The following is a 23,564-nucleotide window of genomic DNA, read 5'->3' as shown; positions in this document are numbered from 1 at the left end:
GAATTCAGACTCAAACCCTCCTTTCACCCTTGATGCCCTTTGCCCTTTTTTTTTTTTTTTTTGGTCTGTCTTTTTTTAGGGCTGCACTCAGGCCATATGGACCCAGGCTAGGGGTCCAATAGGAACTGTAGCCGCTGGCCCATGCCTGAGCCATAGCAATATGGGATCTGAGCCATGTCTGTGACTTGCACCACAGCTCACAGCAATGCCACCGGATCCTTATCCCATGTCCTCATGGATGCTAGTCGGGTTTGCTAACTGCTGAGCCAGGACGGGAACTACCCTTTGTATCTTTTTCTCCCCTATTCTCTAAATGACCTTAGACCAATTCCTATTGGTCTCAAAGATATAATTTCTCCACCCCAGCTAGATAGCTGGCTTCATATTTCAGTCCCCAAAATGATTATCTCCAACACTCTGTATTGGATTTGCTAAAATAACTATGAAAGCTTCCCAAGGAAACAATGTAGCTGTGGGAACTGGGCAGACGAGAGGAAGAAGTTCCCTTTCAAGATATTTATAATTCAAAGAATGACCTCTGTTGACCTGCTACCCAGAATTAACCTTCCCTTCTAAGTCATGAGAGTTGACTTTCCTATTGTTTTAAATGCCACTCCTTTCTCCCTGAAGACATCTCCGAAAGACTTGTCTTTCAAAGAGTCTAACATACAAGGTTTTATTTTTGCACTCCAGACCTCAGTGTCCAAGAACACTTTTCATCACTCAATTTATTCTGGTTGAACAAGTTCACACACATGCTATTCTACAAGATTACCAAGGCAAGTTAGTGACTTCAGACTGAGAAACATGCTTTAAAGGTGCAAATATTATATATTTTAGATATGCATCAATAGGCTGGAATGGTAAGACTCCTGGAAGTCTATAAAATTCAGCACGGAGGAAAAACAAAAAAGGTATGCACCGAGTTTTCATTTGAAACATACAACTCATTCTTACAATTCCATATTTCCAGATTTCTTAGTCCTAGTTCCTTGGGCTTATATGAAAATGCTCTCCTGCTACCTCATGGGAATATGTGCATTCTAACCAAATAATTTCAGGGCTTCTCAAAGGCTGAGGGAGATCCACGCTGCCTCCATTATTTTTGAGGTTCCCAGTTATATTAACCTTTTTTTTAAAATGCTAAAATAAAGTTGGAAAATTGGCAAAAATAAAAAAGATAGTTTACAAATTGGTTAAACATTTGCATTTTAACAATTGATGCCTTTAACCCACAAAAATTACAACACACGACAGTTATGCTAGTCAATAGATAATTACAAGATTTAATTTAGGAGTCCCCTTCCTGGCTCAGTGGAAACAAATCTGACTAGTATCCATGAGGATGCAAGTTCTATCTCTGGCCTAGCTCAGTGGGTTAAGGATCCGGTGTTGCTGTGAGCTGTGCTGAAGGTCGCAGACATAGCTTGGATCTGGTGTTGCTGTGGTATAGGCCAGCAGCTACAGCTCCGATTCCACCCTCAGTCTGGGAAGCTCCACATGCCATGGGTGTGGCCCTAAAAAAAGACAACCCCCCCCCAAAAAAAACAAAAAAAAAACCCGACTAAATTAAAAAAATCCATGGTACACTAAAGATGATGTAGTTTAGTCAGGGATCTCAATTTTCAATATCTAAGGGGGTGTCTTCTTTCAATCCCATCAGAATGTCTTTGTGTAACTTCCTTTGGAGGTATGTCAAAAGCCTAAATTTTAGGCCCTTTATAAATGTGGGGCCTGAGCTAGGGGGCCTTCCAGTTGTATTCCCTCTCCTCCTCCTCCTCTCCCTCAAATTATTATTTAGTAATACATCATGAAATAACGATGGCCATCATCAAGTCTTATCTGAAGCAGCGGTGTAAAGAAAAACTGAATAATCCTAGCTGGGGTAAATGCAATAAAGGGCAAATTCTAAGGGCAGTTTCTACCCCACATGCTGAAGCCTAGGTTTTTCTGAGCTAATTTTTATAGCTATCAGTTTGATATGTCTTGTTTAGATTTCAAGCTCCTTACAGAGAAACTCTATCTTGAGCTCTTGCTAAAAATGGTAATTGATTTGGTGATTCCTATTTAAACTGTTTAAGATTTAAACCGAAAAACAATTTCCATTTATGATAGGGGCAACACGAACGTTTACATATGCACATTTATAGATGTGAGACTATCCTGAACTCCATGCTTCTGAACACAGGCACCATCGTTGTTAGCTAACATATAATACACATATACCTACAGACATAAGGAAATATCATTCACTCAAGTCTTTGATTTCAAAAATCTTGCCTTTGATTTCAAAAATCTTGTCTCAGTTTTAGTAGCACAGAAAAGACATTCGACCATCTGCATATGATTTGTAGCTGAAACCACTCTTTTGTGTAGACAAGTTGGCTGCTCCATGGTGTCAACTGAAACCAGACAGAGCTGGACTTGGAGCATCCAGCCGTCTTGCCCTGGGAACGACTGGGTCAGTGTGTCATGGAAGAGAGAGTGTGGATGGTGCCGCAAGACCCTCAAAGCGGCAACAGGAAGGTCTATGGATGGACTGTACTCTTTCTAAGAGGCTGGGGAATCTCACCATAACCTCATCTGCTTCAGGTCAGCCCAGCTGGAAAGTGGATTAGTGAAGCTTAGGCCCAGCTGGAAAGTGGATTAGTGAAGGTTAAGCAGCCTGGGTCTGAAGGGGAGCTTCTCCTTTTTGTGAGCCAAGCGGAGATGTCATTTCAGCAGAGGTGGCAAAAGAGGGCAGGGAACGGAGTGTTCAGAGAATAAAGGGAATTGACAAATACAATCTCCTATTAAACACAGAGAAAAACCATTCTGAATGTCAGCTTTTCCCTTGATATATTTAACAGTTTATTAAAGTAATGGCTATTCATTAATGTTCCTTTTAAAAGTTACACATTTTTAAAACTTTTTTTGCTCAGAGTTCCTGTCGTGGCACAGTGGGAACGAATCTGATTAGGAACCATGAGGTTGAAGGTTCGATCCCTGGCCTTGCTCAGTGGGTTAAGGATCCTGCATTGCTGTGGCTGTGGTGTAGGTCGGCAGCTGTAGCTCTGATTCGACCCCTAGCCTGGGATCCTCTGTAAGCCGAGGGTGCGGCCCTAAAAAGCAAAAAAAAAAAAAAAAAAAAAAAAAAAACCACCCAAAAAAACCAACCATTTTTGTTCTTCTTAACAAAACACAGAAGGCCCCTCCCCCAATAAGTACACTACACTGAATTCACATGACTGCAATTTCCCCAGCACACAGACCTGAAAGGCTAAGTGGCCTCATGTGTTGTTTTTCTGAAAAACTAAACAGTTCTTTTTTTTTTTTTTTGTCTTTTTTGTTGTTGTTGTTGCTGTTGCTGCTATCTCTTGGGCCGCTTCCGCGGCATATGGAAGTTCCCAGGCTAGGGGTTGAATCGGAGCTGTAGCCACCGGCCTACGCCAGAGCCACAGCAACTCGGGATCCGAGCCGCGTCTGCAACCTACACCACAGCTCACGGCAACGCCGGATCGTTAACCCACTGAGCAAGGGCAGGGACCGAACCCGAGACCTCATGGTTCCTAGTCGGATTCGTTAACCACTGCGCCACGACGGGAACTCCTAAACAGTTCTTTTAAAAAATACAATTGGTAAGCTGAAAAAGATGAAAAGAACAATATATCCAACTGAAAAAAAAATTAGTCCCTTAACAATGAACTTTATCATCTACTAATGACGTAAGTGCTAGTTTATCTGGATGGGTGTTACCACCTTGTGTTACAGGAACTCTGAATAATGCAAACATGAGTTGCAATTACTTGGAATGCTTTTTTTTACTAAGACAGTTGCAAAGTTTTTGTTGTTGTTGTTGTTGTCGTCTACTGGTTTGCTTTTGTAACTGGAAGTCTAGATTATAATTTTCAGGGGCTCTATGAACCAACCCTCTGATGCAAAGCTAGGGGTTTTCATTAGAATAAACCAGGAGGTCCTTTCTTATACTAAAATTAGGACTCCATGGCTCATAAAAGTTAGAAAGCTTTTGTACCAACATTTGCAGGTTTTCTCCCCCAGAATTTCTTTTGTTTCTCTTTAACAATAAAAAAGAAAAGGAACGCGTTCCTGACAGAATTTGCGATTGTTCACTCAAAGCCAGCCAGTTAAACAGTGACTGCGTGGCAGAGAGAACAAACTGGCAATTATTTGGTTTTAATTCCTGAACTTAAAATTAAAATGAAGAATAGTTTATTTCAGAGTCTTTGTCTCTTTTTTTCTTTCTTTTTTTTTGGGGGTCTTTTTAGGGACACACCTGCAGCATATGGAGGTTCCCAGACTATGGGCTAAATCAGAGCTGGAGCTGCTGGCCTACACCATAGCCAGAGCCGAGTCACATCTTTGACCTACATTGGTCACAGCTCACGTCAATGCTGGATCCTTAATCCACTGAGGAAGGCCAGGGATTGAACCTGCGTCTTCATGGATGCTAGTCAGATTTGTTTCCGCTGAGCCACGATGGGAACTCCTCCTTTCAGAATCTTTAAAAAAAAAAATCCCACTGGTGTGAAACTTTAGCAGTGGCAAATGAGGGGGTCTCTGGCTGTGCCAGTCAGGTTCTGGGGGCTGGGGTTGCTGACAGCGGAAGGGGGTGGGAAAGGTTTCTGGGGAGTAAAAGCGGAGAAGACAAAGGGGAGGAGGGAAGCTGGCTGGGCAGGGGGACCCAGGCCAACTTGACAAAGGCTTTGTCAAAACGAGGGGTGCTCAGGACCCAGCTTGCACATGAAGAAGTCCCCTATCTGGTGGCAATATCTGGGCCCTCAGTCACTGCTTGGGGGCTGCCCTGGAAAGTACCATATCTCTCCTCAAAGGCTGGAGGGCCAGGGAAGGAGCTATGAGCTGGCTGCTGTCAGCCCACCATGATGCTCTGGGCCAGGTGGGCAGGCGCATCACCCCTCCCAGGTCTCCAGTATCCTAGCATCACTTTCACCACATTTCTTTTCTTTTCTCTTTTTTTTTGTGTGTGTGTCTTTTTGCCATTTCTTGGGCCGCTCCCACAGCATATGGAGTTTCCCAGGCTAGGGGTCGAATTGGAGCTGTAGCCACCAGCCTACACAAGGGCCACAGCAATGAGATCCGAGCCGCGTCTGCGACCTACCCCACAGCTCACGGCAATGCCGGATCCTTAACCCACTGAGCAAGGCCAGGGATCGAACCCACAACCTCATGGTTCCTAGTCAGATTCATTAGCCACTGCGCCATGACAGGAACTCCTCTTTTACCACATTTCTAAGGAAGCCTTTCTTTTCACTCCCAAATCCCGCAAACCTCACTACCCTGACCCTCATCTCCTCCCTACCCCAGGGAGGAGTCTAGATTCTTCTCACTTTTGTGATGTGGAGCACTGCAGTTAAGATAAAGAAAACTTTCCTTTCTTAGTGGGAGGAGTCACCTTTTCTATTCACAGAGGCCTACCTGGCATTTTCTTTGAAATATAAATATAAAACATGAAGCCACTCTCTTAGTATGAGGAAATGGTTGTGGCAATTTTTGTTCTTAGTAGCACTTTCCGCTTCTTCTTGTCTTTTTTTTTTTTTTTAAGGGCCACACGTATGGCACATGGAGGTTCCCAGGCTAGGGCTCCAATCGGAGCTACAGCTGCCGGCCTACGCCAGTGCCACAGCAGTATCATATACGAGCCTCATCTGCACCCTACACCACAGCTCACTGCAACACCAGATCCTTAACCCACTGAGTGAGGCCAGGGATTAAACCGGCAACCTCATGGTTCCTAGTCAGATTCGTTTCCACTGTACCACAATGGGAACTCCTCCCCTTCTTCTTATAAACAGAAACAACTAAGGATGGTGAGAGCACAGAGTGAAAGTTGGGAGCAAAAGCTGAGTCTTGTACAGCCCTAGGTACACGTTCATTTTTCGTTTCACCTTCGAAGCCCACCTTTGGAACTTTGGAGCAGGTTATACATATCAGAGACTATTTTAGGGTGGTTTAGACTGGTAGAAGCTGAGGAATTATTTTCTTAAATATTCTTGACTCAACTCCTAAAGGGGAATTTTAGGGAATCAGACATCATCCTTGACTCCAAATGACATTTGATAAATGTTGTTTGTGCTATTTAATTGACAATTAATTCCGTAGAGAGCAGAAATTTTACTCTATACACTCAGAAGTACAAAACATATATTCTTGATTTGTTTAAAACGAAGTGGGCATCCCCTATGTCTTTCCCATACTGACATTCTGGAGCCTTATTGATATATATCATTTTTTCTTCTCTCTCTCTTTTTTTTTTTTTTTTTTTTTTTTTAGGGCTGCACCCATGGCATATGGAGGTCCCCAGGCCAGGGATCAAAATGGAGCAGTAGCTGCCGCCCTATGCTACAGACGTGGCAACTCCACATCTGAGCCACGTCTGCAACTTACACCAAGCTCATGAAAATGCTGGATCCCTAACCCACTGAGCAAGTCCAGGGATGGAATCGGTGTCCTCATGGATACTAGTCAGGTTCCTTACCACTGAGCCAGGATGGGAACTCCAATTTGTATCATTTTGAAGGCTGCATTCTTTGTAGGATAGATTCCTAAAGGTAGGATTTTTAGGTCAAAAGGTCAGTCTATTCTGAATTTGACCACAGAGTTCTACATACTGTCCCACAACCTGAAGTAAGAGGGTGACTGATTATCCATACCCTCACTTTTCCAGTTTCAACAAGCAGATGTGCAAATATTCAATTCTGTTATTATTTTAATTTGCATTTCCCTGGCTACTGGGAGGATTGAGCAACTTGTTAGGTTTACATGGCACCTGCATTACCTTTAACTCAATGGGTCATTTGTTCTCTTATTGATTTCTAAAAGCCTTGTGTAAGTAAGGGCTCTACTCTTTTTGTGTGTGGCTGCCACAAACGCATGTATACTTATCACTTGTCTTTTGACCACCTATGGGTTAACAAGGACACACACCCTTACCTCTCAGCTCACATTCCAATGGGTGCATCAGATGAAAGACAGAAAATGACAATACAACTTGATAAAGTTGTGCACTGATAGTACTCTCAATAAATGCCAGAGGGGGCACTTCTAATATCTGCAGCAGGCAAATTTGTTTTCACATTAAAATTACCTTTTTTTGCCTTTTTAGGGCCACACCTGTGGCATATGGAAGGCCCCAGGCTGGGGTGGAATGGGAGCTGTAGCCCCCTGCCTATACCACAGCCGCAGCATGCAGAAGATGAGCTGCCCCTGTGACCTACACCACAGCTCACAGCAATGCTGGATCCTTAACCCACTGAGTGAGGCCAGGAATCAAACCCAGATCCTCATGGATAATAGTTGGATTCATTATTGCTGAACCACAATGGGAACTCCCTAAAATTACTTTTTAATGGGAATGAAAACAGTGTAACTCCAGTGAAGGCCATTGGCATACCTTTATCATGAAGTCAGGCAGGAAGATCACTACTTTTAGATTTTGCCAGAGCTTGCCCACTCTTAACCTTATTCTAACTTCTACCACTCCTCACATGTCCTCTCTCAACCTACCACTCCCAAATTCCATTCTTCCCCAGAGTGTTTCTATCTACCCTTCTATTTTCAAAGGAATGGTATTTGTTAGTTTGTGACAGAGATTTTTTAAAATAGATCTCCAGCGAGTCTTAGACTCTAAAGATGTACTTTAAAGATGTCTGAGAAGCCTTACATCCTTTAAATAGTTGACTATGCAAAAAGAAGTTTTAGACTTTCTATTTTAAAATAGGAGAGCCCATAGTATTTACTCGTTTAACAAATTTTGATTGCATACCTCTTATATACTAGGCACTGTTTTAAAAACTGTGGATATAACATTACACCTAGAGAGTTTTCATTGTGGCTCAGGGGTTTAAGACTCTGACTAGTATCTATGAGGATGCAGGTTCCATCCCTGGCCTCATTCAGTGGGTTAAGGATCTCGCACTGCTGCAAGCTGCAGCATAGGCTGCAGATGTGGCTTGGGTCTGGCATTGCTTGTGGCCATGGTGTAGGCTGGCAGCTACAGCTCCGATTCGTCCCTTGGCCTGGGAACTTCTATATGCCGCAGGTACAGTCTAAAAAACAAAAAACAAAACAAAACAAAAGAACAAAAAAACCCACCCCAAACCAAAAAACAAAAACCATTACACTGGAGTTCCCATTGTGACTCAGTGGGTTACAAACCCAACTACTATCCATGAGGACACTGGTTTGATCTCTGGCCTCACTCAATGAGTTAAGGATCCAGCATTGATGTGAGCTGTGGTATAGCTTGCAGATGCAACTCAGATCTTGCATTGCTGCGGCTGTGGCATAGGCCAGCAGCTACAGCTTTAAATGACCCCTAGCCTGGGACCTTCCATATGCCATGGGCGTGGCCCTAAAAAGCAAAACAAACAAACGACCCTCACCAAACCAAAAAAACAATAAAGAAAAAACATTAAAATTCATAAAATTTACATCCTAGTTGAGGGAGACAAAGACATTAAATCAGTAAAAACCTAAGTTTATAATATGTCAGATGGTAATACATACTATAAAGAAAAATAAGACAGCAATAGTAGAGTGTTATGGGTTGAACTGCATCCCCCAAAAGATGTTGAAGTCCCAGTACCTGTCAATGTGCCTTATTTGGAAATAGGATCTTTGCAGATGATCAAGTCAAGATAAGGTCATTGGAATGGGTCCTGATCCAATATGAATAATGTCCCTATAAAAAGGGGAAATTAGGACACAGTGACAGACACACACACTGGGAGGATTCCATGAGAAGATGAAGGCTGAGAACTGGATGATGCTTCTATAAGTAAAGGAATACCAGCAATTGCCAGCAAACCATTAGAATCTAGGAACAAGGCATGGAAGAGATTCTCCCTCACAGCCTTCAGAACAAACCAACTCTGCCAACACCTTGATCTCAGACTTCTAGCCTCCAGAATTGTGAAACAATAAATTTCTGTTGAATCAGCCACCCAGTTTTAGTACTTTGTTATGGAACCTTTAGGAAACTAATACAGAGAGGGGAAAGTAAGATTTTTAGGTGGGGTGATGAAAGAAGTTCACAAATAACAAAGAATAGAACACGGGCAGATAACTAGGAGTGCACATCAGGCAGAGGGAACACCAAGTGCAAATACCCTTTGGTGGGAGCATGCTTGGCAAGTGTAAGGATCACCAAGATCAGGATTCCTGATGCACAGTGAGCAAAGTGGGGAAAGTGGGAGGAGATAAGGTCAGACTCTGTAGGGACCTACTGGCCATGTGTGGACAGTTGGCTTTGTCTCTGGGTTAAGACGTGAAGCCATTGGAGGGTTAGAGGCAGAGAAATAACATTATCATTGTTGCAAGTGCACAGTGTTCTGTCAGGCAGTAAACAAAGTTCAAGTTCCTAATTTATGGTTTTGCTTGTGCATCTGTATTAGCCAGGACTTTCGGAGCGGCAAGTGACTCAACTCCCAACTTCTCTCCTAAGTAAGGGAGGGAACTGATTAGCTCACATGGCCAAAAAGCCCATAAGTAGTTTAGGCAGAGCTGGGGAATCAACCTCTATCATCAAAAAAATCTGTTTCATTTTCTCCTTCTTTCAGTTCTGCCTTTCTCTATGCCAACTTCCTTTGCAAATATATTTTTATTGCTCTGCAGCAAAAGAACCCCTAGCAGCTCCAGACTGTCATGCTGCTTTTTTTTTTTTTTTTTTTTTAAAGCCGTGCCAGCAGCATATGGAAGTTCCCAGGCTAGGGGTCAAATTGGAGCTACAGCTGCCAGCCTACACCACAGCTCACAGCAATGCCGGATCCCCAAGCCACCGAGTGAGGCCAGGGATCGAACCCGCATCCTCAGGGATACTAGTAGGATTCATTTCTGCTGTGTCATAACGGGAACTCCATAGACTGTCATGCTTCTCAATACTGGAACTCTCAAGAGAGATTCTTTCCTACCATTTACATAATTACCCAAGGGGTGCTGTTTGGCTTCCTTGGGTTTTGTGTCTAGTCCTACAATAAGCAATGGTGATTTCTAGAGATAGTTTTATGATTTACTGGCCTGGATCACATGTCTACTTCTTCGGTAAAGGAGCTGACCCACAGGTTGGATGATGTGGTGGATAAGGAGCGTTTACCTACGTCAGGGCCACCCTTTACACAGCTTCAGAACTGTAATTCATGTTACAGTGAATGTGAGTAGGACTTCCTGGAGTTTCGAGTGCGCAACCCCTGAGAGGCCATACACGGTGGTCCTTGGTTCTGTAACCTAAGGAATTTGTGGAAAGGAAGTTGTGCAAGCAAAACCAGCAGGCATCCCCTACTACATCTAATTATAACCCTAAGTAAAGACTTATTTTTTAAAAGACTATTTATGGCAAGGTCTTGGCTGGGCTTTTGCCTTCCTGGAGCAAAACATGACTCATAAAATGCAAATCTACAGTAAATATATACATATATTCATTTCAATTTATCCTGGCAACAATATTCAATAGCCCTATTTGAGACATACTCATAAGGGAAGCAAATAATCCACCTTTGATAACAGTAGTATAAATGGAGTTAGAATTCATAAATGCAATGTCTCTTCCTTTCTAAGAACTTTGTGCCTTCACTTATTTTGTGACTACTGGTTGGGCCCCTAATATTGATAGGCACTGTGGTAGGAATTGCAAATACAGTGGGGGAACCAAACAAACCTGGTTTCTGTCCTCATGGGTGAGATGGACATTGGACAATGAACACATACACAAATATACTTTATATTGTGCTAAGTATGGAAAAGGAAAAGGACTAGGTTCTATCAGGAGGTGGGTGGTTATTTTAAACTGAAATCAGGGATTTATCTGAGGTTGTGACATTAAAGCAGAGGTTGAAGAGTGGGAGAGGCAGGGTAAGTGCTCCAGGCAGAGGGAATGGTATGGATGAAGGCTTTAAAGAGTTTCGAGTGTCACCAGACATCTCTGGCTAGGCCCAGGGACGTTATCCCAGACACTTATAGTTCTCATTGTTTTTTGTTTTCCACAATATTTCAAATTAACTAAATCACACACATTTCCATTTTCTTTTTTAAATTTTATTTATTTATTTAATTACTCAAATGAATTTATCACATCTGTAGTTGTATAATGATCATGCACAGGATTTCCATCCCATAACCCAAGCACATTCCCCCACCCCCCAAAAACTGTCTCCTCCGGAAACCAAAAGTTTTTCAATGTCAGTGAGTCAGCATCTGTTCTGCAAAGTTCAGTCTGTCCTTTTTTCAGATTCCACATGTCAGGGAAAGCATTTGATGTTGGTGTCTCATTGCATGGCTGACTTCACTTAGCATGAAAATTTCTAGGTCCATCCATGTTGCTAAAAATGCTGGTATTTCGTTCATTTTAATGGCTGAGTACTATTCCATTGTGTGTATGTACCACACCTTTTTTTTTTTTTTTTTTTTTTTGTCTTTTTGCCATTTCTTGGGCCGCTCCTGCGGCACATGGAGGTTCCCAGGCTAGGGGTTGAATCGGAGCTGTAGCCGCTGGACCACGCCAGAGCCACAGCAACGCCAGATCTGAGCCTTGTCTGCAACCTACACCACAGCTCACGGCAATGCCAGATCCTTAACCCACTGAGTGAGGCCAGGGATCAAACCCGAAACCTCATGGTTCCTAGTCAGATTTGCTAACCAGAGCCACAACGGGAACTCCTGTACCACATCTTCTTGAGCCACTCCTCTGTCGTTGGACATTTAGGTTGTTTCCATGTCTTGGCTATTGCAAATAGTGCTTCAATGAACATCAGAGTACATGTGTCTTTGCGAGTCAGGGTTTTCTCTGGATAGATGCTCAGGAGTGGGATTGCTGGATCAAATGGTAGCTCTATGTTTAGTTTTCTGAGGAATCTTCATACTGTTTTCCACAGTGGTTGCACCAAGTTACAGTCTCACCAACAGTGTAAGAGGGGTCCTTTTTCTCCACACCCTCTCCAGCACTAATTGTTTGTAGACTTTTGGATGATGGCCATTCTGGCTGGTGTAAGGTGGTACCTCATAGTGGTTTTGATGTGCATTTCTCTAATAATGAGCGATGTTGAACATTTTTCATGTGTTTCTTGGCATGTCTTCTTTGGAGAACTGTCTTCTTTGGAGAACTGTCTGTTTCGATCTTCCACCCATTTTTTGATGGGTTTTTTTTTTTTTTTTTGGTATGGAGCTGCAGAAGGTGTTTATAAATTTTGGAGATTAATCCCTTGTCAGTCGCTTCACTTGCAAAGATTTTCTCCCATTCTGTGGGTTGTCTTTTCATTTTGTTTAGGGTTGCCTTTGCTGTGCAGAAACTTTTCAGTTGGATTAGGTCCCGTTTATTTTTGCTTTTATTGTCAATACCGTAAGAGGTGGATCTGAGAAGATGTTGCTATCGTTTATGTCAGAGAGTGTTTGGCCTATGTTTTCCTCTAGGAGTTTGATAGTGTCTGGTCTTATATCTAGGTCTTTAATCTATTTGGAGTTTATTTTTGTGTATGGTGTTAGGGAGTGTTCTGATTTCATTCTTTTCCATGTGGCTGTCCAGTTTTCCCAGCACCACTGATTGAACAAGCTGTCCTTTCTCCATTGTATCTTCTTGCCTCCTTTGTCATAGATGAGTTGACTGTAGGTGCGTGGGTTTAATTCTGGTCTTTCTATCCTGTTCTGCTGATCTGTATTTCTGTCTTTGTGCCAGTACCATGTGGTTTTGATGACTGTTGCTTTGTAGTATAGTCTGAAGTTCTGGGAGCCTGATTCTCTAGCTCCATTTTTCTTTTTCAGGATGTCTTTGGCTATTCTGGGTCTCTTGTGCTTCCAAACAAACTTTAAAATATTTTGTTCAAGTTCTGTGAAAAATGTCGTTGGTAATTTGATAAGGATTGCATTGAATCTGTATATTGACTTAGGTGGTATAGTCATTTTGATAAACATTTCCCTTTTCATCATTACATGGTAGAATGAATGTTTAGATGGCCCTCTCTGATTATTATTTACATTTACTACTGTATTAATGTATGAAGATCACAAAGTGGCTAAAAATGATCAGAAGGTGGATTTATTACAGGATGACTATAATTATTTCATACTGATGATAGGTCTCCAAAATTGGAGCTATAGCCGCCAGCCTACACCACAGCCACAGCAATGCCAGATCTGACTCACGTCTGGGACCTACACCACAGCTCATGGCAATGCCAGATTCCCAACCCACTGAGGAGGCTAGAGATCGAATCCACAACCTCATGGTTATCAGTCGGACTCGTTTCTACTGCACCACAATGGGAACTCCTAGCAGTAATTTAATATTTCAGTTTCTACAACTTTGTGGTAGGAAAGAAAGGTGAAAGGATTTAGAAAGAGCTGAGAACACCAGGTACAGACAGGAGTTTGTGTTTAAACACAATTTTCTGAAGTTCTCTTCTGACAACTGCTAAGTTAAGGACAGAAAACCTGGGTGCTAAGGTAAAGCTTGAACATCATGGTCCCAGCCCTTTTTAAATCAGTATTCCAAAAGAAAACCGATGACATCAAAGAAGAGGCTAGTTTGTGGTATTTTATATACAAAGGGACTGTTTTTTCTTTTTTCTTTCTTTTTTTTTTTTTTTTGTCTTTTTGCTGTTTCTTGGGCCATTCCCATGGCATATGGAGGTTCCCAGGCTAGGGGTCGAATCAGAGCCGTAGCTGCCGGCCTACGCCAGAGCCACAGCAACTTGGGATCCAAGCCGCGTCTGCAACCTACACCACAGCTCACGGCAATGCCGGATCGTTAACCCACTGAGCAAGGCCAGGGATCGAACCCACAACCTTATGGTTCCTAGTCAGATTCGTTAACCACTGAGCCACGACAGGAACTCTACAAAGAGACTGTTTTCAAAGGTGCATATGTGCAGGCATTGGCGTTTATTAATGACAGATGAGGAGAAGAGATGTTTCCTGGACCCAAGAGACAGAGAGAGAGACATAGAGACACAGAGTCGTGTAGAGGAACAATGACCTTTAGTTAGGGACACAGTCAGCTGGAGGCAACTTCATAGGAAGGGAACAAAGGGATTAAGCAACCTAACCTCCCTCCCCTTCTTCCCTTTCTTTGACTTTTAAGTGATCCCAACTAGAAGGCTGAGTCATGAGCATCCACTGATGTGGTTCTTGCAGGTCCATTCCAGGAAGAGAGTAGGATGGAGAAGAGGAAGAGCAGATCTGACCCAAAGGAGCAGAGATCTTTTGCTCTCAAGAAGCTTTTTACAAACCCCAGGTATTTAGTGAGCCAAGACCATGCTGCCTAAATTCATCCAGTTCTTCTTGACCATATTTCCTAGTTCACAGAGGCTGGATATACATTAAAAAAATACCAAAGTGCTTATCTGCTGATTCTGAGGATACCCTGCAAAACTGGACAAGTAGTGTCCTCTTCTGCTTTTCTAAGTTTAGAGTTATATGCTGCTTTTTTTATAGCTAGCCAGTCAACTCTGAAAAATGTACAGCCCAGTAGACCTCTACAATCATTGGAACAATTCTTTAATTAAACGATGAGATCCTTGAAGAAAGGCATTTTTATCATACTGCTACCACCTTCATTACTCATTTTGGTTTTTAAATGTTACCAAAAATTTCAAATACGAAAAATTGTATGGAGACTAAGATAATGAATATTCATACCTACCACCCTGAGTTAGAAAATCTTAATATTCTGACATGTTTGTTTCAGATTTTTTTTTCTTTTTTTGTCTTTTGAGGCCTGTACCCATGGCATATGGAGGTTCCAAAGCCAGGGGTCCAATCAGAGCTGTTGCTGCTGGCCTATGCCACAGCCACAGCAACACCAGATTTGAGCTACGTCTGTGACCTACACCACAGTTCATGGCAATGCCAGATCCTTAACCCCCTGAGCGAGGCTGGGGATCGGACCTGCAACCTCATGGTTCCTAGTTGGATTCGTTTCCGCTGAGCACAAGAACTCCTGTTTTAGAAATTTTAAGTAAACGATGTATTTACCAGGGGTAGGCTTGTTACCTCCATTCATTCACTAATGCTTTCATTAACTTTCATTTTAAAAGATGCATTGAACAACCACTTACTCTACTATACATCTGGGGAGTAAAAACAAATAAAATCGAGACTTGTTTCCTTTCCTCAAGATGCTCCCCATCCGGTAATGTGGGAGCAGATAAGGAACACCTGAGAAGAAGGTACGTTGGCATTCAAGAGACATCCAGATAAAAACACATGTGTAAAGATGCTCATTAAATACAAATTGTAGGAGTTCTCTTGTGGTGCAGCAGGTTAAGGACCTGGCGATGTCACTGTAGTGGATCAGGCTGCCGCTGTGGCATGGGTTCGTCCCTGGCCTGGGAAGTTCCACATGCCTCAGGCATGGCCAAAAAAAAGTTGTAGGTGGCAACCCAGTGTGGGTGCCAAAAGAAGAAAGAAGAAAAGAAACAGGAGGAGATGAAGAAAGAAGACAAGAAGAAAGGGAAGTGACATCATAAGTCCTTGAGCTCCTAAGCTTTTCCCTCTGCAACACACACAGTGGGCACTGTTCACTGATATGCGGTTCCCCCCAGGGTGCTTGACTTAGGGGCTGTGGCCTAGATAAGGTATTTGCAATTTCTGGTGCAAAACTATACCATTCTTTTCTCTCCCACATTGGAAGGCCATTATCATAGAGAAAACCTGGAGTCATTTCTAATATATACGAAAAGCAAACTATTTTCAAACTTTGGTTCTTCAATTCCTATTCAGAGCAATTTGCACAGAAGTAACTCACCATAACCACATGACAACTATGACAGGTCTTGTCTGTGCCTCGTGCAGGGGCCACCATCAATCTTCCTTCTTCACAGACGTGATTTTGTGGAGCATTTAGCAGTGTTCTCCCCAGCATGGTTGATGGTCTATTTGTGGTAGGTGAGTGGCAACAGAGAGAAAAACAAACTCAAAAATCAGCAGCTTCTGCATTCAAAAAATTGGCAATACAAGACCAAAGTGGAGACTAAAGAGTGAAAAGAATAAAACTGCAATTGCGCTAACATAGTGACCACTGTGCTTCTTCTTGTTTCCAATAGAAATGTATGATAGATCTCTTTTAGCAAATAAGAAACCCACCACCAGTTAGATATTTGACACTGGCCAGTTTTATTAGTTTCTAGGGCTTAGCCTATACTCAAAGCCAGTATTAAAAGCAAAAAAAAAAAAAAAAAAAACAAAAACAAACAAACAAAAAAAAAACCAGTAGGTAACTTTCTTTCAGGTCTAAAACTGTATACTTGTGTATTTAGAAAAACAGTAATTGAGGATAAGTACACTACACTGAAAAGCATGATGCATTCAAGTTCTTCTCACTCATAAATTGACAATAAGTTCTCCAAAATCAGGTAACTGGGAGGCTTGGCTGTTAAATGAATAGTGGAAACTTTTCATGAGGGGAACTATTCCTTTCAAGTTGAATCTCTTCACATTCTGCCATTCTTAAAGTGGCTGGTTTGCTCTTCCAATAGGGTGCAAGCCTAATACAACATCTTGGTGCAAATTAGGAAGTGCCCCCTCAGGGATCACGCAGCCCTGCCAACTTGTGGCTCTGTGTGAAAAGGAAGGATCCCCTCACTCTGGGCCCCAGGCCACCGAACAGCAGCCCTACTCACCCCATGGGCACCCAGGTGCCTTGATTCCAGTGCCAGAAAATATGGCTTCCCAAACAATACACCGAACACCTCCCAATGCTGGGCACTTGGCCAGGCACTGGAAATAAAAAAAGGAATAAAACAGAGTCTACTTTTGGAGCCTGGGAAGAGGGCCATGTAAACAGATTACCACAATGAGAAAGAACTAGTAAAGTGATCAAAGAGAAGCACACACAAGTTGCTACTGAATCACAAAAGAAGGAACCACTCATTTCTCTTCGATGTGGCCTGATCAAGGAAAATTAGAAAGGAAGAGGTATTTGAACTGGGGTTCAATGGGTAAGGAGTAGAAGTTTATGAGGCAAGAAAAGGGTAGTATGACTTTTGGTGACAAGGACAAGCTCGAGAGTTTCTTCCGGTACCCCAAACTCAGGGAAGCTTCAGTTGCAGCTTTATCACTTTGATCTAGGTCTTGGGTCCCCACCATTCTGTTGGGTTTGTCTATGTCTCTTTTTGCTTTTGAAGTGATGCAGACGAGCTCAGCAGTGGGGCTTGTATAAACAGAGTAATAAACAGTGTTCACTTGCCAGAACTGTCCCCCTGCATAGCTCTCTCGGGAGTCTGAAGAGGCAGGAGGTGACTGGTCAAAGGCTGGGGATTTGGGACTGCGGCCAGATGGCCTCCTCGAAGACACAGCACACAAGGACATTCCAGGAAGCGGGAGCAGAATAATCCCACAGTATTTTGTTTGCCAGATGGAAATATCCTCAGCGACAAACATTTAATTTGCCTGCAGGTGTGACCTTTGGTTATGCAACAGAATTGTGGATTAGCTAGAACTGACTTTTTGAAAGACCTAGATTGCTTATTTCCCTAGAAGGATCAGTTAGTTTTGCTCAGAAAAGCTGTTCTAAGACCACAGGCTACATTCCTAACTCTAGTGAACCTTCCCCCTTGTTGGCCCGTGTGACTGGTTGCTAGAAGACTCAGGAGGGAGCATGTGCATAGCACAGGCCACATGAGCCACTATCACTCTCAGATAAGCAACTCTGTGTGTGTCCTTCTGGCAGGAAGTCAGATACGTCTTTTCTGGGCTGTTAAGGGAGAGCAGTCACATGCAGGCTTCCGATACACTGTCCTGGGGCGCAAGGGTCAGAGGCAATGAACTTTATTTCTTTCCCTAGAGGTAGGCACTCTGACACTGCTGTGATGTTCTGAAATGTTCGTGTCCTCTGAACTTATTTGTGGAGTTCAAGATGGACTAGAAGCTTCACCGGGCACTGTTCTGCACAACAGCAACATCAAAAACAAACCTGCTGACTGTGATTAGTTCCAAACCAGCAGTTCCAGATCACACACTCATAAACCATTCTCCTTTGATAACCCTGATGTTGAAACAAAAGGTGGTGGTGACTTATGCAGCATCGGCCCCCAGGAACTGCCCGAGGGCCTCGTTGCAACAATCTGATAACCACAGAAAGCACTCGGGGGGTGGGGGTGAGTCGTGGCTCCCGCCCATGTTTGTGAGTCTCTGGTGCCCAAAACACTCCTTCAGAAGCTCCCACTGAATGGGGAGTGGAAAACTCTAGTCCACATTAGTACTGAGGAAGAAATCATCGCAGAGAATGAGTGACAAACTCTAGAACGCTTTGTAAACACAAAAAGAACATTCCCACAACAGGCACATTTAAAACATGACAGGTCAAAAATAAAGACCAAGGGCAGTCACAGAGTCAAGGGTGTGTCAGCCCATATTTAAGGATCCTGCTAAAGGGGATCACATGTCGAATATCATTGGGAAAATACCGTATACCAAGATACCTTCGATCACCTTATAAAGACCACATTCTTCAGCTCAGGAATGTGAAAAAGACACCCCCATTCCACTAGCTGCATATGCCAAAAATCTAGGCCATCATTTATTTCTCTTTTCTCCGTCACCTCTCCTCATCAATCTGTCTGTTAAGCCAACCTCCAAATTATATATTGAGGAGTTCCTGCTGTGGCTCAGTGGAAACGAATATGACTAGTGTCCATGAGGATGCAGGTTTGATCCCTGGCCTTGATCAGAGGGTTAAGGATCTGGTGTTGCTGTGAGCTGTGTTGTAGGTGGCATACGTGGTTTGGATCTGGCGTTGCTGTGGCTGTGGCATAGGCCAGCAGATACAGGCGCAGCACTAAAAAGCAAAAAAAAAAAAAAAAAAAAAAAAAAAAAAGCAAATTATATATTACCTGTCCACCTCTTTTTATCTCTATTCCACAATTCCAGTCCAAGCCACAATAATATTTTGCCCAGACAACCTCAACAGCCCACCTACTGGTTTCTCCATATTTGCTCTGTCTCTTCTCCACCTCTGACTTCTGTATGGGAAGGTCTTTCTAAGTCTTTCCAAACACATGGAAGAAATTAAAAAAGGAAAAGTTCTGTAGATTCAACAACATAAAAAGTTTAAATTTTAAATGTCAAGAGAATCACCACACATACCCTTAGCAGTATGAGAGGGTTTATTACATATATATTTAATATACACATTTAATATATGTGTTTATGTGTACTCAGTATATATGGTCTTGTATTACTTAATTTTTTCAGTGAATATATACAGCTTTTAAAATAAAAAACTACATATAATAAAACATGTTATTAATAACTAAAAGTAAACAACAAACTGGAAAGCCATTTGACAAAAGTATGACAAACACTTAAAACAGATTTGATAGATGGAGTATATATAAGCTCATAGAGCTCAAAAAGAAAAACATTAAGAACATTAGCATTAAAATGGGTAAGGAATACTTAGAAAAAGGGAAACTTGATTCAAATTAAATGTAATATAAATTATAAAACATATTTTCCAGTAAGCCCCAAATTTCTTAGGTTTCTCTAGGGCTTTTTTCGTTAAAGGAAAATTAGTGGTAGCGGGATATTTGTATACGTCTTAATACTCAAAACACTGGCCCAGACTTAGGATTCTGGAACATACACAACACTAAGCAAACGAACCCTTCAGAAACTGAATAAAACATTATGACAAAAAAAAAAAAAAAAAAAAGGCGTTCCTGTCGTGGCACAGTGGTTAACGAATCCAACTAGGAACCATGAGGTTGCGGGTTCGATCCCTGACCTCGCTCAGTGGGTTAAGGATCTGGTGTTGCCGTGAGCTGTGGTGTAGGTCACAGATGTGGCTCGGATCCCGAGCTGCTGTGGCTCTGGCATAGGCCAGAGGCTACAGCTCCAATTACACCCCTAGCCTGGGAACCTCCATGTGCCATGGGATCAGCCCTAGAAAAGACAAAAAAAAAAAAAAAAAAAAAAAAAAAAAGTAAATACTGGTAAGTTTGACTACCTAAAAATATATTACAAATTTCTACACAGCAAGATTCTACATGAAAAGTCAAAACCAAAAACAAACTGGGAAAAATCTGTGACCTACCATCATAACTGTTTTCAAGCATATAGTTCTGCAACATTCACATTGTTGTGTAACCTTCATCCATCTCCAGAATTCTTTTCATTTTGCAAAACAAACTCTGTACCCATGAAACAATAATGCCCCGTTCCTCCCTCTCCATTCTACCTTCTATCTGTATGAATTTGACTATTCCAGATACCTTATGTAAGAGGAAACATATATAGTATATCCTTTGTGCCTGGCTTATTTCACTTAACATAATGTCTTCAAGGTTCATCCATGTCATACCTTGTGTCAGAATTTCCTTTTTATTTTGTTTGTTGTTTTTTGTTTGTCTTCTTAGGGCTGCACCCATGGCATTTGGAGGTTCCCAGGCTAAGGCCTGAATTGGAGCTGTAGTTGATGGCATACGGCACAGCCACAGTAACGTGGGATCCGAGCTGTGTCTTCGACCTACACCACAGCTCACGGCCACGCCGGATCCTTAACCCGCTGAGCAAGGCCAGGGATTGAACCTGCATCCTCATGGATGCTAGTCAGATTCGTTTCCACTGAGTCACAATGGGAACTGCTCCTTTTTAGTTTTTTGGCAGCACCCACAGTGTGCAGAAGTTCCCAGCCCAGGGATCGAACCTGTACCACGGCAGTGATAACTCTGGGTCCCTAATACACTAAGCCATGCGGAAACTTCAGAATTTCCTTTTTAAGGCTGAATAACAATTGCATTGTGTGTGTGTGTGAGTGTGAGTGTGTATACACACACCACATTTTAATCCATCCATTAGTCAGTGAACATGAGGATTGCTTGGCAATTTTGAAAGATGCTGTTCTGAACATGGGTGCTCAAATATCTCTTTAAGTCCTCACTTGAATATTTTTATATTTAAAATGTTTTGCTCCATGGAAATTGCATTAGTAATCAACTGCTGTATAACAAACCACCCCCAAACTGGATGACTTATAACAACAATGATTTATTATTTCTCCTGGTTCTGTGGTTGGCTGGGTTGTTCTGCTGCTTGTTTACCTGGCCTCAGTCACATGGCGGAATTCAACTGGGCTATCTGGTGGGCACGAAGGTCCAAAGGGACTTCATTCACATGTCTGGCAGTTGCTCTTGGCTCTTGTCTAAATTTCTTCCACATGACCTCTTATCCTCCAGTAGGTTAAACTAGTTTCCTTAATGGCAGATTCAGAGACGTCTTCAAGAGGGAAAAGCAGAAGCTAAGGTTTCTGAAATGCAGGTTCTGGAACTTGCACAATGGCACTTCTGTTATCTTCTACTGGTCAAAGCAAATGTTAAAGACAGCTCAGATTCAAGGGTTGGGAAAAAGACTCCCACCTCTTGATGAGAGCAGCTATAAAAATAATCTGTGGTCATATTTAATCTGCCACAGGAATATATTACCTACTCAAACATATTAAATAAAATGTTTACAAATAAATCTTAATGATATAGGAAAACTCATAATATTTTCAAAAGCAGAGGACCAAGTTAATATGTGAATTATGATTTATATCTGTAACACCACTACTTCCTGGCTTCCCAGCTACCTCCCTGACTACTCTACTCTATTTTCAATCCTTTTTCCTGCCTCCACTAGAGATAATGTCTCAACTTGAAATCTCTTAAATTGTAAGATATACGGATTATGTCACACACAAAAAGTTCTGAGGAAGGGCAGCTCGGGTGGTCAAAAACGCATCTACTCACTGAGGTCAGCAGGAACCCAGAGCCACGTCAGCATTTCAGCTTGATCCTCAGTCCAGGCTTCCTCACCGCTGCTTCAGTTACAGATGTCACATTCAGAAATCCAGAGGAAGAAGAGGGGTTGGTTTGAAAAATTGTAAACATATTGAGAAGTTCAGAGTGGTGCAATGACTAACCATACATCTTCCACCTAGATTTAGCAACTGAGAACATTTTGCCACATGCCAAAATTGCTTAATTTCTTGCCTTTACTCGTGGTTGACACAGGCACTCTTTCTTTCTTTCTTTCTCTTCCTTTCTTTCTTTCTTTCTTTCTTTCTTTCTAAGGGCTGCACCTGTGGCATATGGAAGTTCCCAGGCTAGGGGTGGAATTGGAGCCACAGTGGCCGGCCTACACCACAGCCACAGCAACACAGGATCCGAGCAGCGTCTGCCACCTACACCACAGCTCACGGCAATGCCGGATCCTTAACCCACTCAGCAAGGCCAGGGATCAAACCTGCGTCCTCCTGCATCCTAGTCAGGCTCGTCAACTGCTGAGTCATGAAGGGAACTCCCTATGTGCACACATTTTTATTTTGTTTCCTGTATCATTTGAAAATAAGTCGCAGATATCACACCACTCTCTCCCTACATAATTGAGCCTGTATTTCCTGAGAGTAAAGCTGTCTCGTAAAACGACAATAACATCACACTTAAGAAGAACTAAGAGTAATCCCCTAACATCACTTAACCTTTGGTCCCAAATTCAAATTTCCTCAGCTGACCCTAAAATATGTTCAAAAGCTTATATTTTGAAGCCAAATCTAATCAAGTTTCATACAGTGCACTTGGTTTTATATTTCTTTGGTCCTTTTTAATTTAGAACATTCCCCTAATTTGTTTTTTCATTGAATTTTTCCTTTGAATTATTCTTTTTTATTACTCAATGAATTTATTACATTTATAGTTGTACAATGATCATCACAATCCAATTTTATAGGAGTTCCAACCCACAACCCCAGCACATCCCCCACCCCAAACTGTCTCCTTTGGAGACCATAAGTTTTTCAAAGTCTGTGAGTCAGCATCTGTTCTGCAAAGAAGTTCAGTCTGTCCTTTTTTCAGATTCCACAAAAGCATTAGATGTTGGTGTCTTATTGTCTGACTTCACTTAGCATGATAATTTCTAGGTCCATCCATGTTGCTAAAAATGCCAGTATTTTGTTCATTTTAATGGCTGAGTAATATTCCATTGTGTATATGTACCACATCTTCCTGATTCACTCCTCTGTTGATGGACATTTAGGTTGTTTCCATGTCTTGGCTATTGCAAATAGTGCTGCAACAAACATCGGAGTTCATGTGTCTTTGCGAGTCAGGGTTTTCTCTGGATAGATGCTCAGGAGTGGGATTGCTGGATCAAATGGTAGCTCTATGTTTAGTTTTCTGAGGAATCTTCATACTGTTTTCCACAGTGGTTGCACCAAGTTACAATCCCACCAACAGTGTAAGAGGGGTCCTTTTTCTCCACACCCTCTCCAGCACTAATTGTTTGTAGACTTTTGGATGATGGCCATTCTGGCTGGTGTAAGGTGGTATCTCATAGTGATTTTGATGTGCACTTCTCTAATAATGAGTGATGCTGAACATCTTTTCAAGTGCTTTTTTTGCCATCTGTATGTCTTCTTTGGAGAACTGTCTGTTTAGATCTTCCACCCATTTTTTGACGGGATTTTTGTTTTTTTTTTTTTTTTTTTTTTGGTATGGAGCTGCAGAAGGTGTTTATAAATTTTGGAGATTAATCCCTTGTCAGTCGCTTCACTTGCAAAGATTTTCTCCCATTCTGTGGGTTGTCTT

The 23,564-nt window shown here is 42.1% G+C and overlaps 1 protein-coding gene across 17 annotated transcripts in view; it reads right to left on the bottom strand.

Moving 5' to 3' along the window:
• Window positions 1-23,564, bottom strand: part of LOC106510020 — an 89,124-nt gene that overhangs the window by 57,556 nt on the left and 8,004 nt on the right. For 2 of the 17 annotated variants that reach the window (XR_002343202.1, XR_002343204.1), the window contains exons 1-5: window positions 21,729-22,056; window positions 21,042-21,294; window positions 18,916-18,986; window positions 16,623-16,719; window positions 15,749-15,875 (exon numbers count right to left, since the gene is read on the bottom strand). Coding sequence is in view for 9 of the 17 variants with exons in the window: in XM_013996586.2 (XP_013852040.1) it covers window positions 15,749-15,875; window positions 16,623-16,719; window positions 18,916-19,000 (309 nt within the window). In the remaining 8 variants the exon portion in view is untranslated. Of the gene's footprint in view, window positions 1-15,748; window positions 15,876-16,622; window positions 16,720-18,738; window positions 18,779-18,915; window positions 19,026-21,041; window positions 21,298-21,728; window positions 22,060-23,564 lie in introns of those variants that run through there. The other 15 variants (XR_002343206.1, XR_002343205.1, XM_021089082.1 and 12 more) reach the window with 15 other exon arrangements.

Source organism: Sus scrofa, chromosome 4, assembly GCF_000003025.6.
Source record: "Sus scrofa isolate TJ Tabasco breed Duroc chromosome 4, Sscrofa11.1, whole genome shotgun sequence".
NCBI classification, from domain to species: domain Eukaryota; kingdom Metazoa; phylum Chordata; class Mammalia; order Artiodactyla; family Suidae; genus Sus; species Sus scrofa.
Note: the sequence above shows the minus strand (reverse complement) of the source record. Positions and strands in the feature narration are given on the sequence as shown.